This window comes from Marmota flaviventris, chromosome 1, assembly GCF_047511675.1.
Source record: "Marmota flaviventris isolate mMarFla1 chromosome 1, mMarFla1.hap1, whole genome shotgun sequence".
Classification (NCBI taxonomy): Eukaryota; Metazoa; Chordata; class Mammalia; order Rodentia; family Sciuridae; genus Marmota; species Marmota flaviventris.
In genome coordinates, this window is record NC_092498.1 from 107,692,592 (window position 1) to 107,718,196 (window position 25,605).

General features: G+C 42.3%; 1 protein-coding gene across 1 annotated transcript in view; it reads right to left on the reverse strand.

Annotated features, from left to right (window-relative positions):
* Grb10 (growth factor receptor bound protein 10) overlaps positions 1 to 25,605 on the reverse strand; it is a 153,922-nt gene that overhangs the window by 34,973 nt on the left and 93,344 nt on the right. Inside the window, exon 6 of the mRNA XM_071614766.1 lies at positions 1,416 to 1,572. Within this exon, the coding sequence (XP_071470867.1) occupies positions 1,416 to 1,572 (157 nt within the window). The remainder of the gene's footprint in view (positions 1 to 1,415; positions 1,573 to 25,605) is intronic.

Sequence of the window (25,605 nt, forward strand, 5' to 3'; positions counted from 1 at the left end):
TGTGTGTGTACACACACACACACACACACACACACACACAGCACATTTCCCACTGTTGTTAAATTTCTAAGTTATCTGTGTGTCAACATATGATTCTGGTGTTCTTATCAGACTACTGTAGGATCCATTCACAGATGTCCCAAACCAGAGATTGACTAGGACAGTCAGTCCATCTCCACGGGAGCAAGGGTGATATCACAGCCGCTCACTGTAGAGCAGGTGAATGAACCTGGCAGAAGAAGGCTGTTGGTGACAACGGAAAAGTTCTGTTGTCATACAAACAGGCTGGCCATCAGGAGAGATGGGAAAGAAATCAGCAAAAGCTCTATCTGCTTCCTTTAAAAGAACACATGTATCTATAAAAGTCCAGATGGAGCTGGAAAAGTGACTTACAAATGAAAACTCAAATTTACATTGTGTTATTTAAGCCTATATTGTACCCTATCTGTTGGAAGAATTTAGTTAAATGAACATTTTAGACCTAGAGATTTAGATTCAATTGATTAATGTTTCAAAAGGTTCATGAGAAGACTTTAAAACTATGGGAAGTCTGCTGAGTTTTATTTTTCTTTTTTGCTTTGAGAAGTGGAAGAAACATAGCTGTTGATTTAGAGAAAATTCTGTCTTTAAATATATATCTATGGTTTTTCAGGCACCACACTTTTTCCAATAGGAATTTAAATAGAAGTCTGAAAAGCTTCTTTATCCGAGACAGAAAATCTGAGAAAAACAAAACTTCAAGTCAGTTCTGGAAATAGTACATATTTTCAAATATTCCATGATATAAAATATTCTCTTTGCTTTCTCAGCATAACCACACAGCTATGTGTGTAAGTGCATGGGCGGGCGCGTACACACACACACACACACAGGAACACACCATCGAGGCATCACCAACCAGCTCAGAGATGCTATGAAAATATCAAGCCTAGGATGCAACTGCTTTTTGATGTGCTGCCTTCCCAGAAACCTGGAATCAGGGCTCCCTTCTTAACCAAACACATTAGAGTGGCAACTACAATCCAATCCTGTGATTCTCTAGCACTCCCCAGGGCACTGCAAGGGTGCCCTCTCCCTCTCCCAGTTCATGGATGTGCGACAAGTCCCCATGGCTCTGAAAAGAAGGAAAGGAGCTGAGACACAGAGAACCTTGGTGCTATAGTCAAGCCCTTTGGAAGTTACTACCTTCAACCATCCAAGGCAAGATTCTCAAAGCACCAGAGGGGAGAAGGCTAGGAGGGAGGAAAAATAAAACTTAGGAGAAAAAAAAAAAACAGCAGCAGAAGTCGAGGGCAACATGTAAGCTGCATGTCAACTTAGCAGAGGGCAGTGAAGTCTCACTTTTGGCATAGCGTCTTCATTTGACTATACACTGAGGTTTCCAGGTGCTGTCCCTACCCCAGGCTGTTCCTTACCTAATCCCAGGTGGGGGTGGTGCTCCACCAGTGTCCAGCTGTTGTCATCCACGCAGTGACTTTTGTAAACCAGCAGCTGGCACAGGTCCCTGGCCGTCATATCTGTCAGAATCTCCACCACCTTGCTTGTTCCATCTTCACTAAAGACTTTAACGTCCTGCAACACACAAAGGGGACAAGTACAGATAAACAATTTTGTACTTATAAGAAGTAAAACCTGAGACAAAACAGAAAGAGTAAAAATAGTATACTATGTTGAAACACATGGACAACTTTTTTGGCTGCAGTGATGCAGGATGAGGGCCCGTTGATGTCCCCCTTCTTCTTTTTCCTCCTCCCCTTTCCAGCTCTTATGGACAGAGCGGGTAGGATCATGACACAACATTTTTAAAATGCCCATGACATTTCACAGGAACGTGGAGCTCACAGCCAAGCCACCAAACTGGCTCAGGAAGCAACAGAATTCACTTTAAAATACTGACGGTGGTCTCAGGGGTTGGATATTTTATATTTGAACCAATTGCAAAAACAAGCACACCAACAAAAACTCTCCTGTCAGTTTCCCCTTCCCATCCTAACTTTTGATGACTCTGTTCTCCATTTTCTAGGTTCCGGGCCACCTGCCCCTGTGTCCCCCACCCATCCCACATTCCCTGAAGCTGAGGAGGAGGAAGAGATAAATGAACATGCATATGCTAAAGTTTAAATCAATAATAAAAGGGCTCAGTAAGAATACAGTCATGACATTACAAGCAGGCTTCATTTTTCTGGTCCTGTTCAAATCCATAAAAACCTAACAGGTCACAGGCAAAGGGATGGTCAAGCAGAAATTCAGAGTTATAATTCAGATTATAAATACAGTTGGTCCCGGCCTCAACACGGACAGGGACGCAATCTTTAGAGGAAGGTGAGATGTGTTTAAAAAACAAAACAAAACAAAACAAACTTACCTCAACTGCATGGAAAAAGCAGTCAGAGGGATAAGACGGCATTTTAAATCCTGATTGCCTTTCGCACAGGAGTTTGTTCCTGGTCTCCCCAAACTGTTCCCATCAGGCTGGGCTCCCCCTTTCAGGCTGTGGATGCCAGTCCTGCTGGCTGTGCCCTGACTAGCTGCTTCTGCCCACCCCCAGCTGTCTCACACTGGTCCTTAGGTGGTGAATCAAACCACTCCAGTAGCCCAATCATGTCCTTCCAGGGGCTGATGTAATCACCACACAGGCTCCTCTCCCATTTTACTGCAGGGAGCTCCATGGCAGAGGTGCGGGGCGGGGGGCGGTGTACAGCTAAGGATGATGACAACAACAACGACGACAACAACAACACACCCTCAACATGATCGACCAGAAAAATCCCTGTTCAATGTCCTCCCCAGGCAGTGAATCACGGCAGGCAACTCAGGCTGGAGCACGCATGTTCCCTGGGTCTAGACCAAATCTCCAACTAACCTTTGTCCCCCAGCTGCTGCCGTCAGTGGCAGCTTTTAGAAAGCTGGTCTGCCACTGGGTGGTTGAATGTCCCTGCTCTTTCCAACTCCTTCTCATGTGTTTTGCACTAAGGTTTTGTGAAGGGGTGCTGGGACGAGTGCAGCTGCATTGGGGGACAGGGCTGGGAAGAAACTAGGATTGCACCATTCTGGACAGATGGTCCCTACGGTTGCTGGTCGGTGGTCACCCTGAGGCTGGGACACAGTTAAAGTCATGCAACCATGACAAGGGTAAAGTCATACCCTGGGCCAGAGGTAGCAGGAAGGGCCTTTCTCTGAGAGGCAGGACTGGCTTGGTGGACCCTTGCTTTCCACCCTTCTGCACTTCCTGACTCAGAGAAAGCCCAGGATGGGTCAGGACTGGAGGTCTTGCTTTCAACTCCCATTCACTTCAAAGAAATCCACCTCTCTCTTTTCTGGAATGTATGTTTAACTCAGTGAAAGCATGTTTTCATGACTGAATTGGTCTATAAAAATAAAATTTTATTTAAACTGAGAAAATATGTCTCTGGTCACAAGGTAAAAACATTCTTTATTAAAATGCTTCAATGTAAAAGACAAACAGAGGATTGGGAAATATAAATGCATTCAAACAATGCCTCAGACACATGCTTATTGTGATATCCAGTATGTCTCCTAAAGCAGTGTATGCTTTCCCCTTCCCACATTGTGTTTCCTGATGTTCTTTCTTTCCAAAGGTTCCAAATGAGTTTATCTGTGATTATAATACAGATTTTCTCCTCTAGGAAGGTTGAATAATGTTGTTGTAGGAGTTTCACATCTCTCCAAGTTCACTTAACATTTTTCCCACCCAGATAAGCTGTGGCACCAGTTTCCTAATTTTTTTTAGACTGATGGTATTTTTTCTTTATTCTCTCCTCTCCTCTCCTGCTCCTTGGAAATTCCCCCAAAGGTCTATATACAGTCTGAATACTAAAACCTATGATATGTTTGGACGTATGTTTACCTCCACTCCTTTTGGATCCCCACAAAGGCCAGAGTAGCAAGACCACGGTATTGTGGGTTGGGCAGGAGGCTGGGCCACTGCTGCAGCCTGAGGCAGGGGATGGGCACAAGAGTACATATGCTCTAGTTATGGCCTCTGTCCCTGACGCAAGCAAATTCTGGCTACTACCACAAATATTAGAACCCTCAGACCACACACACAACACAAGTCCCCAGGACAGAACATCAAGAAAAGCATTACATATGCCAGTCATCTCAGTTCGGGTCAATGCAAGGAGCTGTAGATGAGAATGTGTGTAATAAATACGCAACACTACACAGAAAGACCCCACCCCCACCCTGCTGCAGAGCTTTGAAAGTAGGAGTTTCTGGAAGAAGCATTTTGAACCACCTGAACTGCCTCTTAAGTAACCATCTGGGCACTGCTGGGGGTTCATTCAGATTGCAAAGGAAGGTCCTACAGTTCAGGAGTCAGCTGCTCCAAGTCCAGGGCTCCTAGGGAGCAGCCTGGGTCCTCCTGGTTCATCCAGTACTTACACTTATTGCATAGAGTGAGCACAGAAGGTTCTCTCAAGCAGGTCAAGACCCTGTCCCACAGCAACTCACAGTTCATCAGGGAAAGATCAATACCACAGGCAGTAATTTTCCAGGGGAGCTCTGTGCAGAGAATAGATGAATCTGGGTAATATCAAGAGAAGGTGGAGAAGTTGGAGAAAATTCCATCCTGGCTCAGCCATCTACTAGAGCTGTGAATTTAGGCAGGTAACTATCTGCCCCAAATTCACTTTCCTTCTCTTTACCATGGGGCACTGCTCGGAGAATCAGTGTGGTGGAAGTTACGGCACAGGGGTGCTTTCAAGTAGAAGCTCTTAAAATCAGAATAGGCTGCAATTCTATTTCATCGGTTATTAGTTGTGGAAATCTGGCTGAGTTAATCAGCCTCCCTGGGCCTCAGTTCCCCCATCTGTAAAGTAGGAATCCTTAAGGAGCACTGGCCTCATGACTTTCACGTATCTGCCATGAAGTGGGCTCCAGCTGAAGTCCTGCAGAACGACCAGGGAAGGGGTGAAGGTGGGACCCTGAAGACTGCTTCCCACTCGATTCCAATTCTAAGAAAGCAGACTTCATGACCAGTATGATGCAGTGGGAATGATTCAGTTGGGAAAAGCCAACTCCCAAATCCTCAATTTCCTTTTCTCTACTGCAAAGAAAACCAAATAGCTAACTGCTTTTAAAAACAGTAATATGAAAGAGGGTGTAATTATGTCAACAGCATAAAACTCTCTTTTAGAGAGTGGGGGAGGAAGCTTTGACGTACCCTTGGGCTGGTATGCCACTGCATCCTGTTATGGAAGCTTGAAGCAGTGGTAGAATGTTCCACCATTTCCAGACTTTCCATGGTAATTTTTTTATACATTCACTGTACAGAGAAGTAAGTGTTTCATTCTTTGCAAATTTGAAGGAAGGAGCTTAGGAGCAATTAGATCTGAGGGTAGAGTCAGCTCCATGGTCCAAACTCCACTCTGGGATGCCTGCCTCTTAATCTCAGTGGTCCCCAGCAGGTACACAGTGAGGATCTTCTGGGCCCTTCCAGTTCCTAATCTCAGCATAGACATCCCATTTCAGCTTTATGCAACAGACAGACTTTGCTGCTGCTGCTGGCTGACTTACAAGTTCAGGGAATCTCGTTACTGAATTCAAAAGACCTCCTGACTTTGGCAGTGAGCCTCTGCCAAAGGCTCAGTGATAATCACCTTATAAAAATAGAAAATGGGCCACTCTCAGCTCTTTGCCTCCCTCAGAGCCGTCTGCAGTGCAACATGTCCCTGGGCAGACAGCCCGGCCCCGTGGTGCACAGACTGACCAAGAGTTGCTGAGGTTCCCCGCCCCCAGGCATCCATACAGAAACCAGGACCTCGTAGGGCGTCTGCCCCAGGAGCTGGTGGGCCTAGTGTCGTCTTCATTCTTCTTCACTCGAGGTACTTCTTAGGTCAAGAACTCTTACAGGATGTAGGCTGGAGTTTTTTGTAACTCCAGAAGCCTCTTCTGAATACTGGGGAGTAAACACTTTGGAGAAGCTGGGTTGTAATCAAAGAGCCAAGAGGAGGCTGTCCTCAGGAGGAAGGATACGCCATGGAACACTGATGGGGTCCTATTTTAAGTGGTACAAACCCTGTTTTATTGTGCTTCTATGGAACCTCAAGCAAAGAAAGCAGGAAGACAGCTGAGCCAAAGCAGGTAGAGAAAACCAAACGCTGAAACAGATATATCACACCCCTTACCAGATGTGCAGCTTTTTTTCTGGAAGGCAGCAAACCTGGCACAACATGAAGGAGAATGGAAAGTACTGGAGCCAGAAGTTGAACTCAGGGCTCTCTCATTCCATTGCCCTTGTGCAGAGGTCACTTGACTGGTAAGATCTACTTACCGAGGAAACATTAGCAAGGTGCGCCCCAGCACCTAGAATCTTTCTTGCCAGGAGGACTCCAAGGCTCATGTGAAAAGGCTTTTGATCCTAGGTGGTCCTAATGTTTCTAAATTTGGTGGGGAGGAGGTTCTTTATACCTAGGAGGTTTGAGGTAAATCCAACTGACTTTGAAATATGCAAGAGGCTAGGTTTAGTTAATTTAAGTGAGAAAGAACAGAATTCTACCAAGATTTTTTTTTCACTTTTGCTCTAGATGGATGGTGTTACTTTAAAACAAAAGGAATGATAACCAAAGAACTACATGTGAATATATGGCTGTGTTCGCCATCATGAGAACATACACAATAATTCTGTTCCATTACACTTACTCAAGTTTACTTTAAAAATATTTGCTTTATTAATCTATGGATTCCAAGTTTTCAGTGAGATTTTAAAATATTTTAAACTTGCAAACCTCTTCCAAAAGAGATATAGTTCTAAAAATAACTTTAAAAAAATAGTTCTTGAAAGTCAACCATGGGTTTGGAGACACAAACAGGACTTTACTCAGTTCTGAATGGGTCTCTCACCAGTTAAGTAACCCCCCACAACAGTTTTATACCAGGCAGAGAAGTTTATCTGGAAGAATTTATTTCGATTTGGTCATCTGGGTATATATTTTTAACTTACCTAAAATGACTATGTACAGCCTGTTATTTTGACAAAAGCAATTTTTATAAAATGGTCTCATTTATAGAAAATAAAACTGAAAACTACTTTGAAAAGAATCTTTGATGGGTGAATTGAAGAGCAGCAAAAAGAAGGTATAGTTACTCTTTATCCACAGCAGGGAATACATTCAAGATCTCTAGCAACTGCTGAAACTGAGGATTCTATACACATTTTAATTTTTTCTCCTGTATGTGCATACCTAGGATAAAGTTTATTTTTATAGACACGGTAATAGATTAACAATAAAAGCTTAAAGCACTTTATAGCTTCTGTTTGGTACCATCCAAACTGCCAGTGTTACTACTTTGGGCTTTAAGGACATTATTAACTAAAATTAAGTTTACTTGAACATAAGCAGTGCAATATCATGGCAGATGATCTGGTAATCAAGATGGCTACTAGATAATTAACAGGTGGGTGGAGTATACAGGGTAGATATTCCAGATGAAGAGATGATTCATATCATAAGTGGGATGCAGGGTGACGGCATGAGATTTCATCACCTTACAGACACACAATTTAAAACTTAACATTTATTTCTAGACTTTTTTCATTTAATATTTTCAGATAGTTAACTTTGAATAACTGAGGAAAGTGAGAGCATGGGTAATGGGACAACTGTATGCTATAAAAGGCTCGGGAGCTGTGACCATCGATACAAGTATCCTCATGTCCTTAATGGGCATGGTCATCTTCAGAAAATCCCGATCTGGGTTGGGGAGCACTTCAGGGGTCTCCCCAAAGCAGATCAAGGCCCTCTTAGAGTCACTGGAGTGAAGATTCCAGAAAAAGCACATAACTGTGCTTTGCTGTTAGATTTCTGTTTCCAAACATGACTCCTTTTTTGTGTGTATGTGTGTGTGTATTTTAAGAGAAAACTGACATTCAAAAGATGGCTTGGCTGGAAGTGCTGGAGACCCAGATATGGACCAAGTTCTGTTATTTAAATTTTCACTTTAATCATGCACTGTCATGACAGTGGTGGGACCAGGTACAGAGTGACAATTGAAGGAATAGCCATAGCCCTCCCGGTCACCTTCAAATTGGTAACGTCCCAGAGGAATGCCCATGGAATATTTGGAGACTATGAAAACAGGCCAGGTTTACCAAAAGCTAAGCATTTTATCCTTGCACCCTCCTTCCAGAAAATGCTGAACTTCAGAAAGATGCTGCAACCTCCAACCTATTGTATTTAGATTTAGAATTTATGTATTTGCCTTCGAGTCAGAGATGACCACAAAACTGAACTATTAAGAGATTAGTAACTTCTGACACACACATACATATTCTCTCTCATATATATATATATATATATATATACACACATATATATATGTATATATATACACACACACACAGACACACAGAAACATTCATATGCACATATAAAATGTGCAAACATGAATGTGTATAAAGCATACACACAAACATGCATTTACAGACAAAACACATGCACAGTACACATGTGCACACAAGTTCACACTAGCACATACACGTACATACCAACATGTGCACAAATGCCGATATGTGCATACATGTGCACTCCCACATACACCTAAATACAGATACATACATGTACGCACAGGTCCATGTACACCCTCATATATGCAAACATATGCATGCAAATATGTGTACACATGTATATGTACAAACAATATACATACATAAATGTACAAATACATATATATATAAATATATACATATATACACATACAGTATATAAGCATACATAAATACACAGGCATAGACACATATATTAGTTTTTTTTTTTTTTTTTTTTGCAAAAATAATGTGTTCATTGTAACAAATTAGAAAAATACAATAAACAACCAAGGGAAAAAAGTTCCTAATAATAACTGAAAATTCCTAGACTTACTGTTGCAGGATTCTTTGCACAGATATTTACAAACAGACACAATGCAATCATTTTGCATCCAGTTTTACAATCACACTTACGTAGCTTCAGGCTATATCATCAACATCTTACCAGGTCAACGTTTCTTTGATGCCTTATAGTCTTCAAAGTATCAAACATGAAGAATAGTTGAATCAAACACAAAAAATTCTCCAATGTTTCCCATTGGAGTTTTCTCTAATCCTCTGTTCTTGTCATGGCACTGCTAGGAATATCCTTACCCATGAGTCTTAGTTGTATGTTTATTTTCTTTAAATAAATTTTTAAGTATAAGGATCTATTATAATATATCTCCAATAAAGAAACATTTTCAAGAATGGAAATGATCACCAAATTTTTGGTAGAATAATCTTGCTTAAAGTCAAATCTTTTGAGAACATATGGGAACTGTGAACAAGTCCATTTAGCATCTCTGGATTTTCAGTCTCTCTGCTCAGTAAACACTTGGTGAGCACCTTCTCTAATGCAGTTTTCACTCCTCTAAATAGCTACAGTTTCCCTGTGGAACATGCCCCTGCCCATGTCCAAACTGTTCAAAAGCACAAGATTGGAAAGAAATTCTGGCACAGCACAGATTCTGAAACCTGCTAGTCGGGATTCAAGCTGCAACTCTGCTGCTTGCTGCCTGTGTCAACCCCTCTGCTGATGTTTTCAGCAATAAAATGGGGGATTGTCCCATAGGCTTGAGGGTCAAGCAGCATAATGTTCCTAATAGATTAAGTACTAAGTAAGTGATCATTTTTGAAACAGACTCATGTGTCTTCTTCTGTGGCCAGGTTGCTAGGGGGGCATCTAGTGCCTGTAAGACAGCCTGGGGTACAGCTCCAGATCAACACCTCTGTAGCATGCACCTAGATGGCATTTGGGCAGGCAGAAAAGAGGTTATCCTGCAACTTCTGCTCCACAGATATTTAGGGTAGTTTGAACAGTTTCAGGTTTAAACAGTTGGGAATCTTGATGAAAAAGGAAGTGATGGTTTGAGAAAAGGAAGTGGTCCCCCCATCATATACTGACCATCAAGGGGAACGGGAAGTGAACAGAGTGCAAAAGCAGGAGACCACAAGGGTTGGAGGGAGGGCTGTGGAGGGGTTTTCCACTTCAGTATCATCTAGATGATCAAGAGGTTGAGATATGATTTCTAAGCAGTTGATCTGATATGATCGCTAAGCAGGTAACCAGATGATCTCCAAGCAACTGATCAGATATGGTTGCTAAGCAGGTGACTAGATGCTCTCGAAGTAGATGATCTGATCTGATCTCAAATAGGGTGGCCAGATGATCTGTAGGCAGTGACCTGATGATCTCTAAGCAGGTGACCAGATGATCTCTAAGTGGTAGACTTGATATGATCACTATATGGGTGACTATATGATCTCTAAGTGCCTGATCTGATATGATCTCTAAGTGGGTAACCCAATGATCTCTAAGTGGCTAGAGCTGATGATAACTAAGCAGGTGACCATATGATCTATAAGTGGTGGACCTGATATGCTCTTTAAGTGAGTGATCAACTGATCTCTAAGTGGCTAACCTGATATGATCACTAAGTGGGTGACCTGATGATCTCTAAGCAGCCCATCTGAGAATCTCTTAGCAGGTAACAGATAATCTCTAAGGGGTGAAGAAAGCTTTTGGAGGACAGGTATCTCCAAAGCATGAATAAAGGGGATGTAGTCTGTAGTGCAACTTTGGGCCCAGCCTCTTCAAGACCAGAGTATTCAAGGGATTAAACTCTTTGACACTAAACCTTTCCTGAGGTTGCAAAGTCTTTTAGTGGAACTTGCTACACTAGGACTGCAAAGAAGTAACTTAAAACATATCTCTTAATTTAAGTCTTAGGTAGAACAATCGCATTTTAGCATTTTCTGGTCAAAAAATATACATATAAATGTGGCTGGAGATATAGCTTAGTGGTATAGCACCTGCTTACTGTATGCTAGGTCCATGTGGGAGCATTACAGAAAAACAAAAACAAAAAAACAAACACATGCAAAAAACCCTATATGACATTTTACGGAAACATTAAAAAATTTAAGGATGAATGATAGAACAGCTGTAATTCATGTCAAAACATCACAAAAGGCAGTAGCTCATATGGTAAGGCTGAGACAAAAGGCCACAGGCTGACGGATATGGGAGCCAGGCAAGAGGGACATGGGGGTTCATCACAATATTCTGTCTACTTTTGTGCAGTTTTAAAGTTTTAAAATTTAGGAAATAGACTAGGGAGAAAAAAAAAAAAAGCCTAAACATTCTATGCATCTTTTATTCTTGTTCTACGACTAAATTAAATGAAATATGTTGCCACTTTTCCTGCTCAATCTATTGGAAGAATTCAATGGTTTCTCTTACTAAACATAAAATTCAGGAAAGAAACAACATTCCTTCACCCCCTTTCTTAGCAGGGGCTGAGGGAGGGAGGCGGATTTTGCCTATAAGGGATATCTGCACTCCCCGTGATGACATGTCTGGTTGTCAAAATTAGCATGAGTGTGGAACTGCTGTCATTAGTAGTGCCACATCACCTAGACGACAGCAATGACACTGTCATCTGACAGCAGTGCTGGAGGACTGCTGTCACCTAGTGGGTGGAAGTCCCAGATGCTGCTCAGCTTCCAACACTGCACAGGGAACCTTCCACAAGGAGTTATCCATACCAGTGCCAACCCTGCTGACTGCAGAGCAGAAAAATCCTTGATGAGGTAGTAAGGAAGCAGTTTGTTAGGGACAGGTTGCCAGGAAGCAGGAGCTGGCCTGAGAGAGGCTTCCACAGGCACCAAACATAGAAGCAAGTGATATTAATGGAGTACAAGTCATTTACTAAAGTGATAATAATTATGTCATAAACAAATGGGAGAGAAGGCATTCCTTACAATAAAACATCAACTCAAAAACACAGAATGAAAGAGTTAGAAAGACAAGAATCATTAACACATGACAAAACTAGTCCATGAAAGTCTGGTGGGAACAGAGTATTAATACAGTCTCAAATTACTTTCCTTCGAATTATTTCTTAATTACAAAGGGAAAAGCAGTAACTTAACAAGGAGAAACTTAGCAGACAACACCTAAAGCAAGCATTAAATACTGATATCAGTACAAACTGGACAGATTATCACATGAGTATCCTGAGGTGATGTCCAGAGAAGGACATATCCTCCCTTCTGAGGACCTTACTGAACTCCAAGGATGTGCCACACAAACCATACTGGGTCCTTCAAGAAAGAACTGTTGGCCAGATGCAGTGGTGCATGCCTTTAATCCTCACAACTAGGGAGGTTGAGGCAGCAGGATTGCAAGTTCAAGGCCAGTCTCGAGTTCAAGGCCAGGCTCCGTGACTTAGAGATGCCCTGACTCAAAAAGAGAATAAAATAAAATATAAAGACCCCCCCCCCCACCGGTTTCAATCACTAGTACCAAAAACCAAAAACAAACAAAAAATAAACCTCTCTACTACCAGAGATGTGGAAGGGCTGAGTTTCACGCCATGGCAAAAAAAAAAAAAAAAAAAAAAATTAAAGAGTTTATTACAATGAATGCAATTGGTTTAAGAATCAGAATAGCAGAAAATCTTTAGGATATAATAGAGAAAATCAAGGAAATCTGAGTATGTTTTGCAGGCAAAACACTGTACTTTATTAATGCTAAACACCCTAATTTTCATAACTGTACTTGCTGTAAGTGAACAACCGTATCTTTAGGAAATGGACACAGAGGTATTTAGGAGTAAAGGGAATTGATATCTACAAGTTAGTTTGAAATGGTTCAGAGAAAAGAATGCTATATATTCATGTATTAATGTATATACATGCATAAATGTAATCTCTACATATGTGCATACACACATGAGCGCACACGCACACACAAAAAAATGCTTGAAATGTGCCAAGTATTAACAACTGGGGAATCAGAGTAAAGAATACATGAGCTCTTTGTATTATTACCACAACTGTTCAAGAGGGTTGAAATTAATTCAAAATGGAAGTTAGAAAAATATGCTGTGTGAAAGTAATGGTATGTGGGTCTCCTCTTCCCACCTGGCTTTTCTCAAGTGTCTTTTCACATTGCTAACCATTATCCCCAGAATATGAAACTTTACAGATGACACTGAGGGTATTTGCTTGGTTGGTCTCTTTACCAAGAGCGCTTCCATCTCTTCTCCACCAAGCAGTTATCTTCATTCTTCTGGATATTTATAACACAATACACGCAGGCACCATGGCTCAGTCCGAGTCAAATATCTCACCAGGGGTCAACAAAATATCCCCTGAGCAAATGCGGAGCTCTCTGAGGTCATTCCTGGAATCAGGCCGACTTAATAGATGTGTGTCTGTACCAGCCCAGGCAGGTCCCACAAGGCTGGCCATCACAGGGCTCCAGGCTAATGCCTATACTATTTTGGTGGCTATGGGAAGGCTGAGGTCAGGCACATAGTGGGGAAATGAATTTGCAACCTCACCCAATGCAGTTCCTCCCAACCAATCTAAAATTAATCGAGTATAATGAATTTACTTTTAAGAAAATACTCTGGTTTTACTAGGGCAATTTATAATACAAGATTTTATTTTTTTTTAACTCAATTTTGGAAAAATTCTTGCCTATGCCCATCCAAAAGCAGGAGAGACCCTAGTATTAATTTTGAGCAAGGTAACTTTTAGTAGCCTTTTAAGACCAGCTGTGCTAGCAGTGCCCTGGATGGCAGCACTGGATTACCAAGAACAGAACATCAGCCTCTATGCAGCCTACCGGAGCTCAGTTGTCCATCTGCAAAGATCCCACTGTGACTGTGGTGTTGGTGGGAGGGTGGGGTACACAGCTGAACAGACACATTAATGACAGACAGACAGACCTGGGGTCTGCAATGGGCAGACACTTTGGTGAAGGAAGACTGGCAGATTTATTGGAAGTTTAGAAATTGGGGCAAGAGAGCTCATGCAGGATGGTGAAGATTAATAAGGTCTGTACCTTTTCCAATTCTGAACAACAAAGAAAATGAAGGACATGATAAAACTTTCATAGAGAGCTGCCATTTAGGGTCATATCCAATTCATCCCCAAAATACAATTGCTATGAGCACAGTTTATACATATAATCTATATACTACCCATAACTTTTTGAAAAATAAACTTATTCATCATTAAAATGGATTACAGAATCACAGAAACACTGATGACTAGCAAGAACTAAGTACATTAATTATCGAGATTTCTTTTAAAAAGCAGAATGCATTCACTGAAACCACATGGTTTCCCAGATTGCTGTTTTTCCAGCACACAAAGAAACTAGGCAGCCCAAGCAAAAATCACCCGAGCTGACGGCCTATGGCAACTTCCAGTTTCGTACGCGGATATGTCCGCTGGACAAACATAGAAGAAACATAAGCCAAAACACAGCAATGTGGGCAGTGACTCTTCGAAAACCAAGAATATGAAAAGGTTCTACATAACATGAGCTGGGAAGGTCTAACGCCAAAAGGAATAAATATCAGAAACCAACAGCGCACATCTTACCACCATCCTCCAATTGCCTGCTGTCCTCAGGCTCAAAGAGGTTTCCAGGGTTTATATGAAAGCAAATGTCACTTGTCAAACCTCTTTGGATTTGTTCCTCTGCTCTCTGACAGGCTCAGTAAACATCTTCTAGAGTTTCTTGAACTATAGAAACAGCCAATCAACACGACGGATTCCCTAGGACACCGCCTTCACCATGACCTGAACCACTGTCATTCGAGCTCCAGGGCTGCCAAGTCTGGTGGTGAGAAGAACTTGCCCACAGTCACACTGCAACAAATGGCAGAGCCCTGGCCAGATCACATGCCTTTCCATTTTATGACAAGGGATAGACAGCACTTTGACGTGATTTATAAAATGTATTTTACACATATAAAATAACACATAAATCTTTTAATATAACAATGACACTACTAGAAATTATCTCTCTATCTATCAATCATCCATCCACCCATCCATTAAATGAACAAAGACCTATGAACGAGAACGTTCACTTCATTCTGTTAATAAAAGAAGGAACTAGAAACAATGGAACTGCTCATTGACAGGTGATTTGGTTAAATAAATCTTGCCACCTCCATTCAGTGGGATACTCCTGAGATTTGGGGGGTAAACTGTGAAAAAGCACATAAATTCTGCAAAAAAGACAAACAGGATACCGTCTACACTGCTCATCTGTGGGGAATGAGACTACAGTTGGGAAGTGAGGAGAAAGTGATCTCATTTTTTATTATATACCTTCTTTTAGTGTAAATTTCACTTTTTGTTATTACTGGGAACATTTGTTGCTTTTATAATTTAGAAAAAACAGTTTCTTTTTTCTTCCTGGTTTCCTGGTTGGACACAGAACATTTGCTAATGAATCATAACTTATTCCTGACTCCTAATCCTGTTTGCAGTGTTATGTTTGACAACTGTCATGCTCCAAGTGGATGAACTGGCTTCCTTGGATGGCGATAGGTGGGGATGGATGAGCAGACATTCTAATGTGAACACGTATAGGGGAAAGCTAGACTCTAGTGCATGGCTTTTATCAGAGGGTTTTTCCCCCCCTCCCTGGTAGGGGTGACCCTCAAAACAATTAGTATAAAGAACCAAAGACCAATTCTAGGTCTCATGTACAGATTTCAACCGTGGCTGCTGTGAGTGCCATTCCCACCTGGCCAAACGATGGAAATGAGAGAGGAATGCTGCTGCACAGCAAGTTTATCGTTCCTTCACTGAGCTTGACCACAAAGTCAGCTAATGCAGGTGTCTCTAAATGAGCTTAAAAATGCCACAGACTGGAAAGGTGCAGAACAGGTTGTGCATAGGATGAAATATGCCTATTAACAGAAGAGAGCTCATTTTGTATGAATAGCACAATTATAGTGCAATTGTCTTTACTGACAATCATCTTAAGACAACAATACAAACAAGGAAAAAAACCTCTTAAAAAAAGCTAGGCTTTTGCTGGCACTTGCCTCCTGTAATCAGGAGGCTGAGGCAGGAAGATTACAAGTTCAAGGTTAGTCTCTGCATCTTAGTATGATCCTTGGCAACTTAGCAAGATCCTATCTTACAATAAAAAGAACTGGGGATGTAGCTTAGTGGTAAAGCACCCCTGGGTTCAATCTCCAGCACCAAAAAACAAATCTTAAGATCTGTCATCTTCTACATTGAAACCTTTGCTATAAAGATACAGCATCCAATGATAACATCTTGCAACCTGAAAAGCAGATCAAAATAATCAGCACTACACAATTACAAGTGGGATTTCCATAAGTAACATTTTTAAGAGGGTTTTTTTTTTCAAAAGTAGTAACCAAACATACTGTGAAATATAAAACCTAGAATGCAATAAACCACTAAAAACTATATTTTTAGATTGGAGTTAGATTGGGGGAAACTTTTTGAGCTATTCCAGATCTACCTGCATGAGGAAGAGAAAAAAAAAATATCAGAGAACAATCATAGAAGCAAAATCCAGACAGTGTCAGATGCTGGAAGGTGAAAGACAAAAGTTCAGCAGAAGGTACCAGGGAAAGGAGGTCCTCACTGGTATCTGAGAAAACTTGGGCTCCCACCATGAAATGCAAAGTACTTATGCAAAAGATGCCATGCTCTGACAGCTGGCTTTCAAATCATCACTTGAGTGCTGTGTGGGGACACACCCTGGGCAACAACTGAAGCTGAGACCATCTGATGTGGAAATTTCCACAAAGGTCTATGCAAGAAGGCAAAACTCGGACCTAGGTTCTGGTAGCAGAGGTAGAAAGACTGTTCAGTTCTGGAACACTGACTGATGTGGTATGGAACACCACAGCAAAGATGAAAAGGAGATCAGAGGTTCTGACCTGGGTGGCTGAAGGACTCGGTGCCATTTCACTGAGATGGGGCATCTTGGAAGAATCAGGTTTTGGGGGCAGAATCACATGTTGAGCTTGAAGTGTCTTTTAGACATGTACATGGATGAGATCCCAAGTGGAAGCTGGAAACATGTCTGGATGAGAATGTAAACTGATTTTCAGAATGGACATCCAAGAGTGGTTGGGGTCACCCAGGGAATCAACATGGAGAAGAAGGGATTCAGCCCTAAGCCCTGTTGGCCACTCCTCAGAATGGGAAAGTGGAAGACTGAACAAAGAAGGCTGAGATGGGACAGTCATGGAAGAGAGGCAGAAGCCAAGACCAAGTTTTGGGAAAGAAGAGCAGATGGTGTTTCTAGGCAGAGGGAGAAGCAAGAGGAAAAGGCCAGATGCTGCTGAGAGGTTCGGCAAGATGAGGACTGGATGGACCCTCTGGCTTAAATCACTATGATGTCACCATGATGGCAACAAAGGGAATTTGGTGGAGTGAGGATTACAAAGGCAGGATCACTGAAACCTACTTAAAAACACACCCCATCCCTCCTGCTGCTCCATTATTCTGGGTATTGAGTTAAACTCTTTAGTGTAATACACTGTAAGCCTCAACCTACTACTTCCAGAGGCCATCAAGACACTCATAATATTTTCATGGTGTAAGTGCTACCTGGCCCTATTTATTTTGAAGCTTCCAAGGGACACAATCCCTACCTCTGTGATTCTACCTGTAGAAGACAAAGAAAATACTCTGGGCTTGATTCCCAGGCTGTGGGTCACCTTAGCATGGTTTGATCTATCTTTTGATGGAACTGTCTGTTGACAAGATTGGGGAATTTTGGTTAGAAAAAAAAAAAAGTTTCCTCTTTTTGCTATTTTGTGGAAGCAGATTTGGATGTAAAACACTGTATTTAAGAACTGGGATTTAATCCTTCCTCTGCCAAAGCGAGGGCAACCATCCCACTGGGGCAACACATGGCACTTCCATGAAACAAGCCCCACTGCTTTTGTGCTAGCATGTCTGGGGTGTACTGGACTCCATTCATGGATATAGGGATAGGACAGGAGACCTTGATCCTGTCCTCATATTCTCATGGTAAATGTTAGAGGACAAAGGTACCAACAAACAAGTTTATCTCACGAGATGCATGGACATCACAGCAGAATATCATGTTAGAGGAGGGCTGCGGCCACTGCCCACCCCAAAGTGGCCTGGGAAGGACCCCAGAGGGAGTGATGATAGATGACAAAATGGCAATCGAGGAAAGATTTCAAGAAGGAGATCCTGAGGGTAGAAGGAACAGAGACCCTTGGCTGAGTCTGGATTTAATTTGAGGTACACTGAGAGAAACATGGGATTTATTTGGTTCTCCAAAAAAGGCACAAAATCTGTGGGCAGTGGGTACTGTGAGAAGACGGTTGAAGAACTGTTGTAATGCCCAGACGCGGACTAGAAATTTAAGTGGAGACCGCCAAAAGTGGCTGGACATGGGACATTCTACAGATGGACAGTCTGCTGGATCTGAGCATGAGTCAAAAAGAGAAATCAAGGATGAAATCCTGCGTTACTGGCCAGAGAAACTGAGTGGACAGCCAAGCCATTGTGTTAGGTTGTGAGGCTTCAGCAGAGTGTATTTCAGCCGTATTTCATTTATGCTAAATTTCAAATACTAACTAGAAACCTAAGTAAAGCATCTTCCAATAGTGGATAAGTCCTGGTATTTGAGGACAGAGCCCAATCCAGGGAATGGAGATAACATATAATGGCCTGGTTGCAAGTGACCTTACTTAGGGTAAGCAGTTTACTGAAGAATAGAGGAGACCAAAGTCAGCAAACGAAGAGATGTAGAAACAGAGAACATGGGATCTTGGAGACGGAAGTGTGTAAGAATCAAGGCTGTATCAGAAGCTGTCAAGGTGTCTCTGAAGATACCCCCGAAAATGGACCACTGGCTTTGACAGAGGTAGGTGACTAGTCTTCTTGAGAAGGTCCATTTCAGGCAAACTAGTGGAACTAAAATAATCACTGGGGTAGGCTAAGTCAAGACCAGGAGATGAGGAGTGGAGACAGTGAGTCAAACAGCCGGTCCAGAATTCTGCCAGAAAAGTGACAGAGAGCTGGAGCAGCAGCTGGAGAGGGGGGTGGTGAAGGGAGGGCCTCCCTCGGATGAGACATATTAAGGCATGTCTGGACACTGACAGGAATGACCCAGGAATGAGGACAAGACTGCTGATGAAGGAAGGAGAGGGACAACTGCAGGCAGCGTCCTTGAAAGGGCAAGGCAGAGGCTGAGAGTGGAGGGGCTGGCCCCAGGAAGATGCAGGGACATGTCCCTACATGGATGGGAACACAGGCGGTGGGTGCAGAGGCAGGTGGGATAGACAGGTGGTGGACAGAATAGGCAGCTCTTTTAGACAGCAGTTCCTGTCCATTAAATCTGAAGCAAGGGTAGCAGGGCAGAGGGAAGAAGAGGTATGAAAAGCCGACCTTTTCTTGAGAGGAATTAAAAGAACGGAAAGTGGAAAAAGTCTTTGGAGGAAAAGAGATAAGGAACAAAGAAAAGAGATTTATCTTTATCTTATTGATTCGTAAGAGTTCTTTACTCGGGATATTGAAAACAAGTAGCGCAAATATTCTCTCCTATGTTCGCAACAGCTTAACATTTAATTTACAACATTCATTTTCTTTACGGTCAAATCCATCGCTCTTCTACTCTGTGATTCCATCATTGCTTTAATAGGTAAGGTGTTACTCACTAGTCCCAGGGTTATTCCCTAGTTCCCTAGTCTGAGGACTAATTAAATATTTTTTTCTACTTAAGGTTTCTTTTTTTAATTAACAGATCCATCCATCCATCAATCTAAAATTTATTTTAGTATATGTGTATTCATTTGCTAGGGCTGTTGTAACAAAGTGCCACAAACTGTGTGGGGGCCTCAGAGGCACTTCTTGCCTCCCAGAAATGGAAGTCTAAGATCACAATGACGGCAGGGTTGGTTCCTTCTGGGGACCTTGGAAGCATCCATTCCGTACCTCTCTTCTAACTTCTGCTGGGCTGCTGGAAGTCACTGTCATTTGTTGGCTTATAAAAGCACCACTCCAATCTCTAATGTTCACACAGCAGTCTCCCTGTGTGTGTATCTCAGTTCAAATTTTGTAAGCCCCTTTTTGTAAGGCTACCAGCCATACTATACGAGGGGCTACCCTACTCTAATAGTACCTCATCCTAATACATCTGCCACATTCAGACATATTGGAGGTAAGACTCCATGATATGAATTTGGGGGGACATAACCCATAATATTGCTAAGAAATATATGACTCTTCATCCAAATAAGTTGTAAAGTGTCATAGTACAATGAATTCAATAATGATGCCATGCTCGTAACTAACAAAGAAAAGAGATTTATCTTTATCTTATTGATTATTGGTATAATCTCCACTACGCCAGCACATGGAACTCATTTCTCCATTCTTAAACCAGCACTGTGTGGTTCTCATAACCATAGCCGTATGATAGCCCAACCACTCTTCTGAAGGAAGTACCATCAAAGATGCAATTCAAATGGCCTCTTCTATGCTCCCATCAAATGCAACCTCTCTTCAGGACTGGACCCCGCTGACAACCCTCATGGTCTGGATGACCAGCCTCTCTGGGCCCACATGGGCTGTCCCTCTGACTGCTTCATCCCAGACACCTAAAGTGTTGTCCACACTCAGAAGTGCCCTGATCTATTCTGGAAGTTTTCAGTAGAATTTTGGATTTTGAAAAAAGTTAGACTGTGAAAAATCACAGCACACCAGTAGGTTTCTGGTTGATTCAGTGGCTGAGACAACAAAAAACGAAATTAAAACAAAAACTCCATCTATAAGACTCAGTAGAAAAGCATCTATAATAAAGAGAAAGCAAAAACATATGCATTGATAGTTTTGTGGACATCCCTTAAGTAGCTGAGACCTGGCTAGTTGGGCAGCAGGTTTCATATTCACATCAGGGAGCATGGATGGCTCTTATAGTCTATGAAATAAAAATCGTACACCTACGGCAAAAGCTTTGCTTTCTACAAAAGCCACTTGATCTTTTTATACTACGTAAGATGGATGCAGGATAAGAGATAAAGGACCTTCAGGGAGAGTGGGACACATACCTGGCTGCTCAAAAAAAAAAAAAAAAAAAGCCTTTGGGACAGGTGGCCACGCAGCATCACTTGACATGCAGAGATGAATAAGATTCAACAAATGTGTGTCCAAAGACTGAACGGTTTTTATAGTGGAAGGAGACAGATTCTGAGACTTCTACTGCTTAATAGCAATCAAAACGGTCCTAGAAAATAACTGAAACTCATCATAGCATAAGACTTCCCAGCAATGACACCAAAGAGACCTTGTTTAGACTGCAAATTTTCCCATCAAAATGTTATTCCTTAGCTATCTCCTCTACTTTACTTACTTCATCGTTTGGCATATTCCCCCCCTATAGAGTTTGTGACTAAGAATCACCAGCACTGGGATTCTACCCTGGATTCTTGAAGGGCTTGGTCTTCCTTCTTCCAATTCCTTTTTTTAATAATACAATTCCTAGTTTTCAAAAACCTCCCATTCCTAAATGTGTTCCACAGTTATGGTCTTGATACATATTGAAGTCTTAATGGAATAAAATTGTTTCTTTTGCTTCTTGTATAACTGATTACAAAAGAGGTAAGCAAGCTGAGCACAAAATAACCAGGGCTTGCTTCAAACCTATTCCAGCAGCTCTTGAGAGTTGGCTACCTCCTCTGTGGGCACAGGGTTGGTAGGGGTCACAGGCTGTCCTCTCGAGCACAGGCAGCAGTAGGCACTGCCTTTTCCACCAACCCCCAGCATCATCAACTCCAGGTCATGGACCCCAGTATGTGCTCCAAGGGAGATTATATAGCCGTCCAGGAAAGAAGCAGCCAGAGCCGCAGGACGGAGCCTGTGTTGTACCACTGCCATCTCAGCTCATCACTGACCTGGCAAGTAGGAGCAGTGTGTACAAGGGTGAAACGAACACAACTAACTTCTTATAGCCTCTGAATGCACTGCACTTCAAAACCATTGGTAGCAGCCCACCCCAGGGCATCTGAGATGGCCAAGGGAGCAGAAGGGCTCTGGGAGAGATTCAGACTTGATGTTTCATCTCACAGAAAAAGGTATACATGTGCACACATATATAGCTTATACGACTCTATACAACTGCCCATGTGCTTTAAGCCCTCCCAGCTCTGTCAATCTTATCACATTCTGCCCCCCGCCCCCCCTGACCACCAACAAAAAGAGACCATGCAAGCTACTGGCTTGCCCTGAGCTGCTGCAGCAACACATCCTGAAAAGGCTTAAGTTTTAGTTCCACTCACTTTACCACTGTTTGCAGAGTCCATTATCAGCCCCCGTGGATGAATGAAAGATCTACTCACATTCAGCAGATCAAAAGAGGGCATCTAAACTTTAGGCTCACAGCAGTACAAATTTAAACTAAATCTTCCTCATGCAGGCTCTTGAGATGGAAGAGGTACAGATGATCATCTAAATCAGGCCCAAAGTGTGAGGAAGCTGGCACTGCCTTTGAGGTGATGAGGTATTCATTCCTTTACCTTTTATCTTCTCAGGAGCCTTTCATCGTACATGAGGGCTCAAAAGCTAAAGTCTCAAGAATTCTTCTCCTTGGATGATGTCAATATGCACCAAAGCAGAGCATGGAAAAGACTAATCTACTTAGCAGTGTTTTACATGAACACATGATGGCTTCTCCATATGTTTTTAAATTAAAGAAGAAATAGAAGCAGCATGTGCTAGACTTCTCCTCTGACAAGAGTGGAGTGCCTGGAAGAGCTGTGTGACCCTAGAGGAACTCTGGGCATGTCTACTTTTTCCAACAGCACCAGCTCCCAAAGATGCCTTGGCCCCAGAAGTCAATGAAACCCAGCAACAGGTCCACTGATGGCCACAAATGTCCTTCTGCCTTTAGGTGGCTGCTGCTGACCCTCACCAGAGGACTAAGCCAGGGCATGCCCACAGAGTCTGACCTGATGTGTGTATTAGAAGATGCAGTCTTGGGTTGGGGTTGTAGCTCAGCGGTAGAGTGCTTGCCCAACACGTGTGAAGCACTGGATTTGGTCTTAGCAACACATAAAATAAACAAATAAAATAAAGGTATTCAGTCCATCTACAACTACAAAAAAGTCTCTGGAAAAAAAAAAAAAGATACACTCTTGCCAAATATGTAGAATTGTGGAGGCATTTTCTGGTGACTTTGCCTCCTGCCATATTTTTTCTCCTGGAGAATAGCACACTGAAACATCTGTGCTTACAGAGGTATATATTTTTGGTTTCAAACAGTTTTTTTTTTCTTCACTTAGCATTTTATTTTGAAATGATTTCAGACTTGCATATAATTTGTATATAGTACAAAACCTTTCTGCATATCTTCATCCCGATTCCCCAGATAGTAAGTTTGGTTTATGGTATTCTCATTTTCTTTCCTGTCTACAAGAGTGGGCTGAACACATCTGGCCTTTTGTCTGCTGGATGGCTTGGTGTGGTTTTCCTAAAAAACAAGGATGCTCTCTTACATAACCACAGCATTGTGAACAAAATGTGGGAACTGACACTGATCTACACCGTGAGCTAAGTTATAGACCTCATTCACATTCAGCTGTGTGTCTGACTACCGTCCTTTACAGAAAGGGGGAGAAAATGTTTTTCTTGGTTCAGGATCCAGTCCAGGACACAAGCTGCACTTGGCTGTCATGACTCTTTAGTTCATCAGAAATCAGTTTTAGTTTTTATGGTTAGTTTTTGTTTCCTGGGGAGCTTTTATGACCTGGACAACTATGAAGAGTTATGCCACTTTGTAGAATGTGTCTAAATTCTGGTTTGGGTAATGTCCCCTAGGATTTGCTGTAGCTCTGGTTTGGGGAAGGATCACTGCACATGGGATGCTGTATCCCCAACAGTGTGCCACTCCAGAGGCATGCCACATTGAGCTGCCCGCTTCCTGGAGGTGGCTGTTGGACCACCTGGCTGAGGGTGCTTGCCAACCCGACTCCCCTCACAGAAGGTATTTTATCTGGACCTTGAATTTGGCTCCAGATTGTTATGACATGTCCTCTTCATTATCTAAGCACCTGGAGGCAACCATGGCTCCATTTACTGGTAAATGGTATTTAGAAACCAAGAATATCAGCTATGAAGTGTGTGTGTGTGTGTATGTGTGTATGAAGCTCGCATTAAGAAAACTTTATGGTTTAAAAAATGAATTAAAATGTATATGAGATTATATCTGCCTTTACTGAAGCCAGGTAAAATACAGAAGGATAGGTATTGGACCAAACTATGGGCAGATAAAAACAGCTAACTTTGTCTTTTACTGCTGTGCATTGAATGAGTATCCTCCAAAGGTCCATGTATCATAGGCTTGGTAACCCAGATGGTAAAACTGGGAGATGGTGGAACTTTTGGGAGGTTCTTAAGTCATTGGGGGTATGCTCTTGAAGAGAGGACTGTGAAACTCTGGTCTCTTCTTCTTTCTCTTTTCTGCTTCCTGGCTCATGAGGTGAATAGTTTGGTTTGCCACTCTGCTATGATGTGTCACCCTTACTAGCAATCCAAAGAAATGGGGCCACTTTATATTTGGGACCTCCAAAACCCTGAGCAAAAATAAACCTTTTCTTTTTATAAGTTAATTGCCTCAAGTATTTTGTCACAGTAATGGGAAGCTAACATATTATATTTAAAATAACTGTTTTGTAGCTCAATGGTCAGGGCTAAATGGTGATCACACTGATATTTCAAGTTCAAATGAAAAAGAACGTGCTTCCCACTGCCTCAAGTATTTGTAATATTCCTGCCACCATTCTGGTCTCCTTCCAGGGCTCTGTGGAGAGTCTAGGTGCTGTGTGAACAGAAATGCTTCCCGTGAGCAAAAGCTGTGGAATGTGCTGCATAACTTGGTATTTCCATTTATCTCATTTCGGGGTTCTCCTCATATAAATGAATCAGAAGATACCAGCATTCTATATAAGGGATAGGAAGAGCTGCTTTGATTCGGGAGAATATCTATTGTGCAGTTATAAGGAGGAAATTACTTTGGGATAAGGTAAAAGAAAAACCATCCTACTCATTAGCACTGGTTCTCTCAGGGAGACCCCCCTCCTTCCCAACCCTCACACACACACATAAAATTACCAGCAGAGAATGTTTCATGCACTTGTAAACCTTCCCAAACGGGGTCAACATCTGTGTTCTCTTTCCTAGAAATGTTGAGACTTGGCACCAGCAGCAGGAGGATGTTTACCACATTCCCTCTTCCAAAGGCACTCAAAACACCCTCGCTTGGTGTCCTCCAGGGAGTCTTTGAGTCATTTTTACATTTTTATGACTCCAATTACTTTTCCATCATGCTAACTAAGCGACTGAGGTGAGAACCTAAGAAAGGAAGAATAGAGGTGATAAGGAGGGATAGAGAAAGTGGTTGCCGTGTGGGGTGTAAGAGGCATGAAGGGTCCTTCCAGGCACTGCACAGGGAAGACTGGCTGGGTGGGGCCGTGGAGACCAGGAGAAAGGCAACTTCCAGCCTGGGGAAGTGTGTTTTATGCTCTGATTAGTATCTGCTGCGGCAGGGAAAAGGCTTCAATCTTACACCCAAGAAGGATAGTAAAGACTTCCCCACAACATGGAATGCCCTCGACCAAGACCCAAGCATCTAGTTGAGGAGAAGACTCGTCAACTTCAGAATTTTGTAAGACACTTAATCCTACACCAAGAGGAACTGACGTGTGACTTGTAGCGCAGACTGCAAGAAAGAGCAGAAT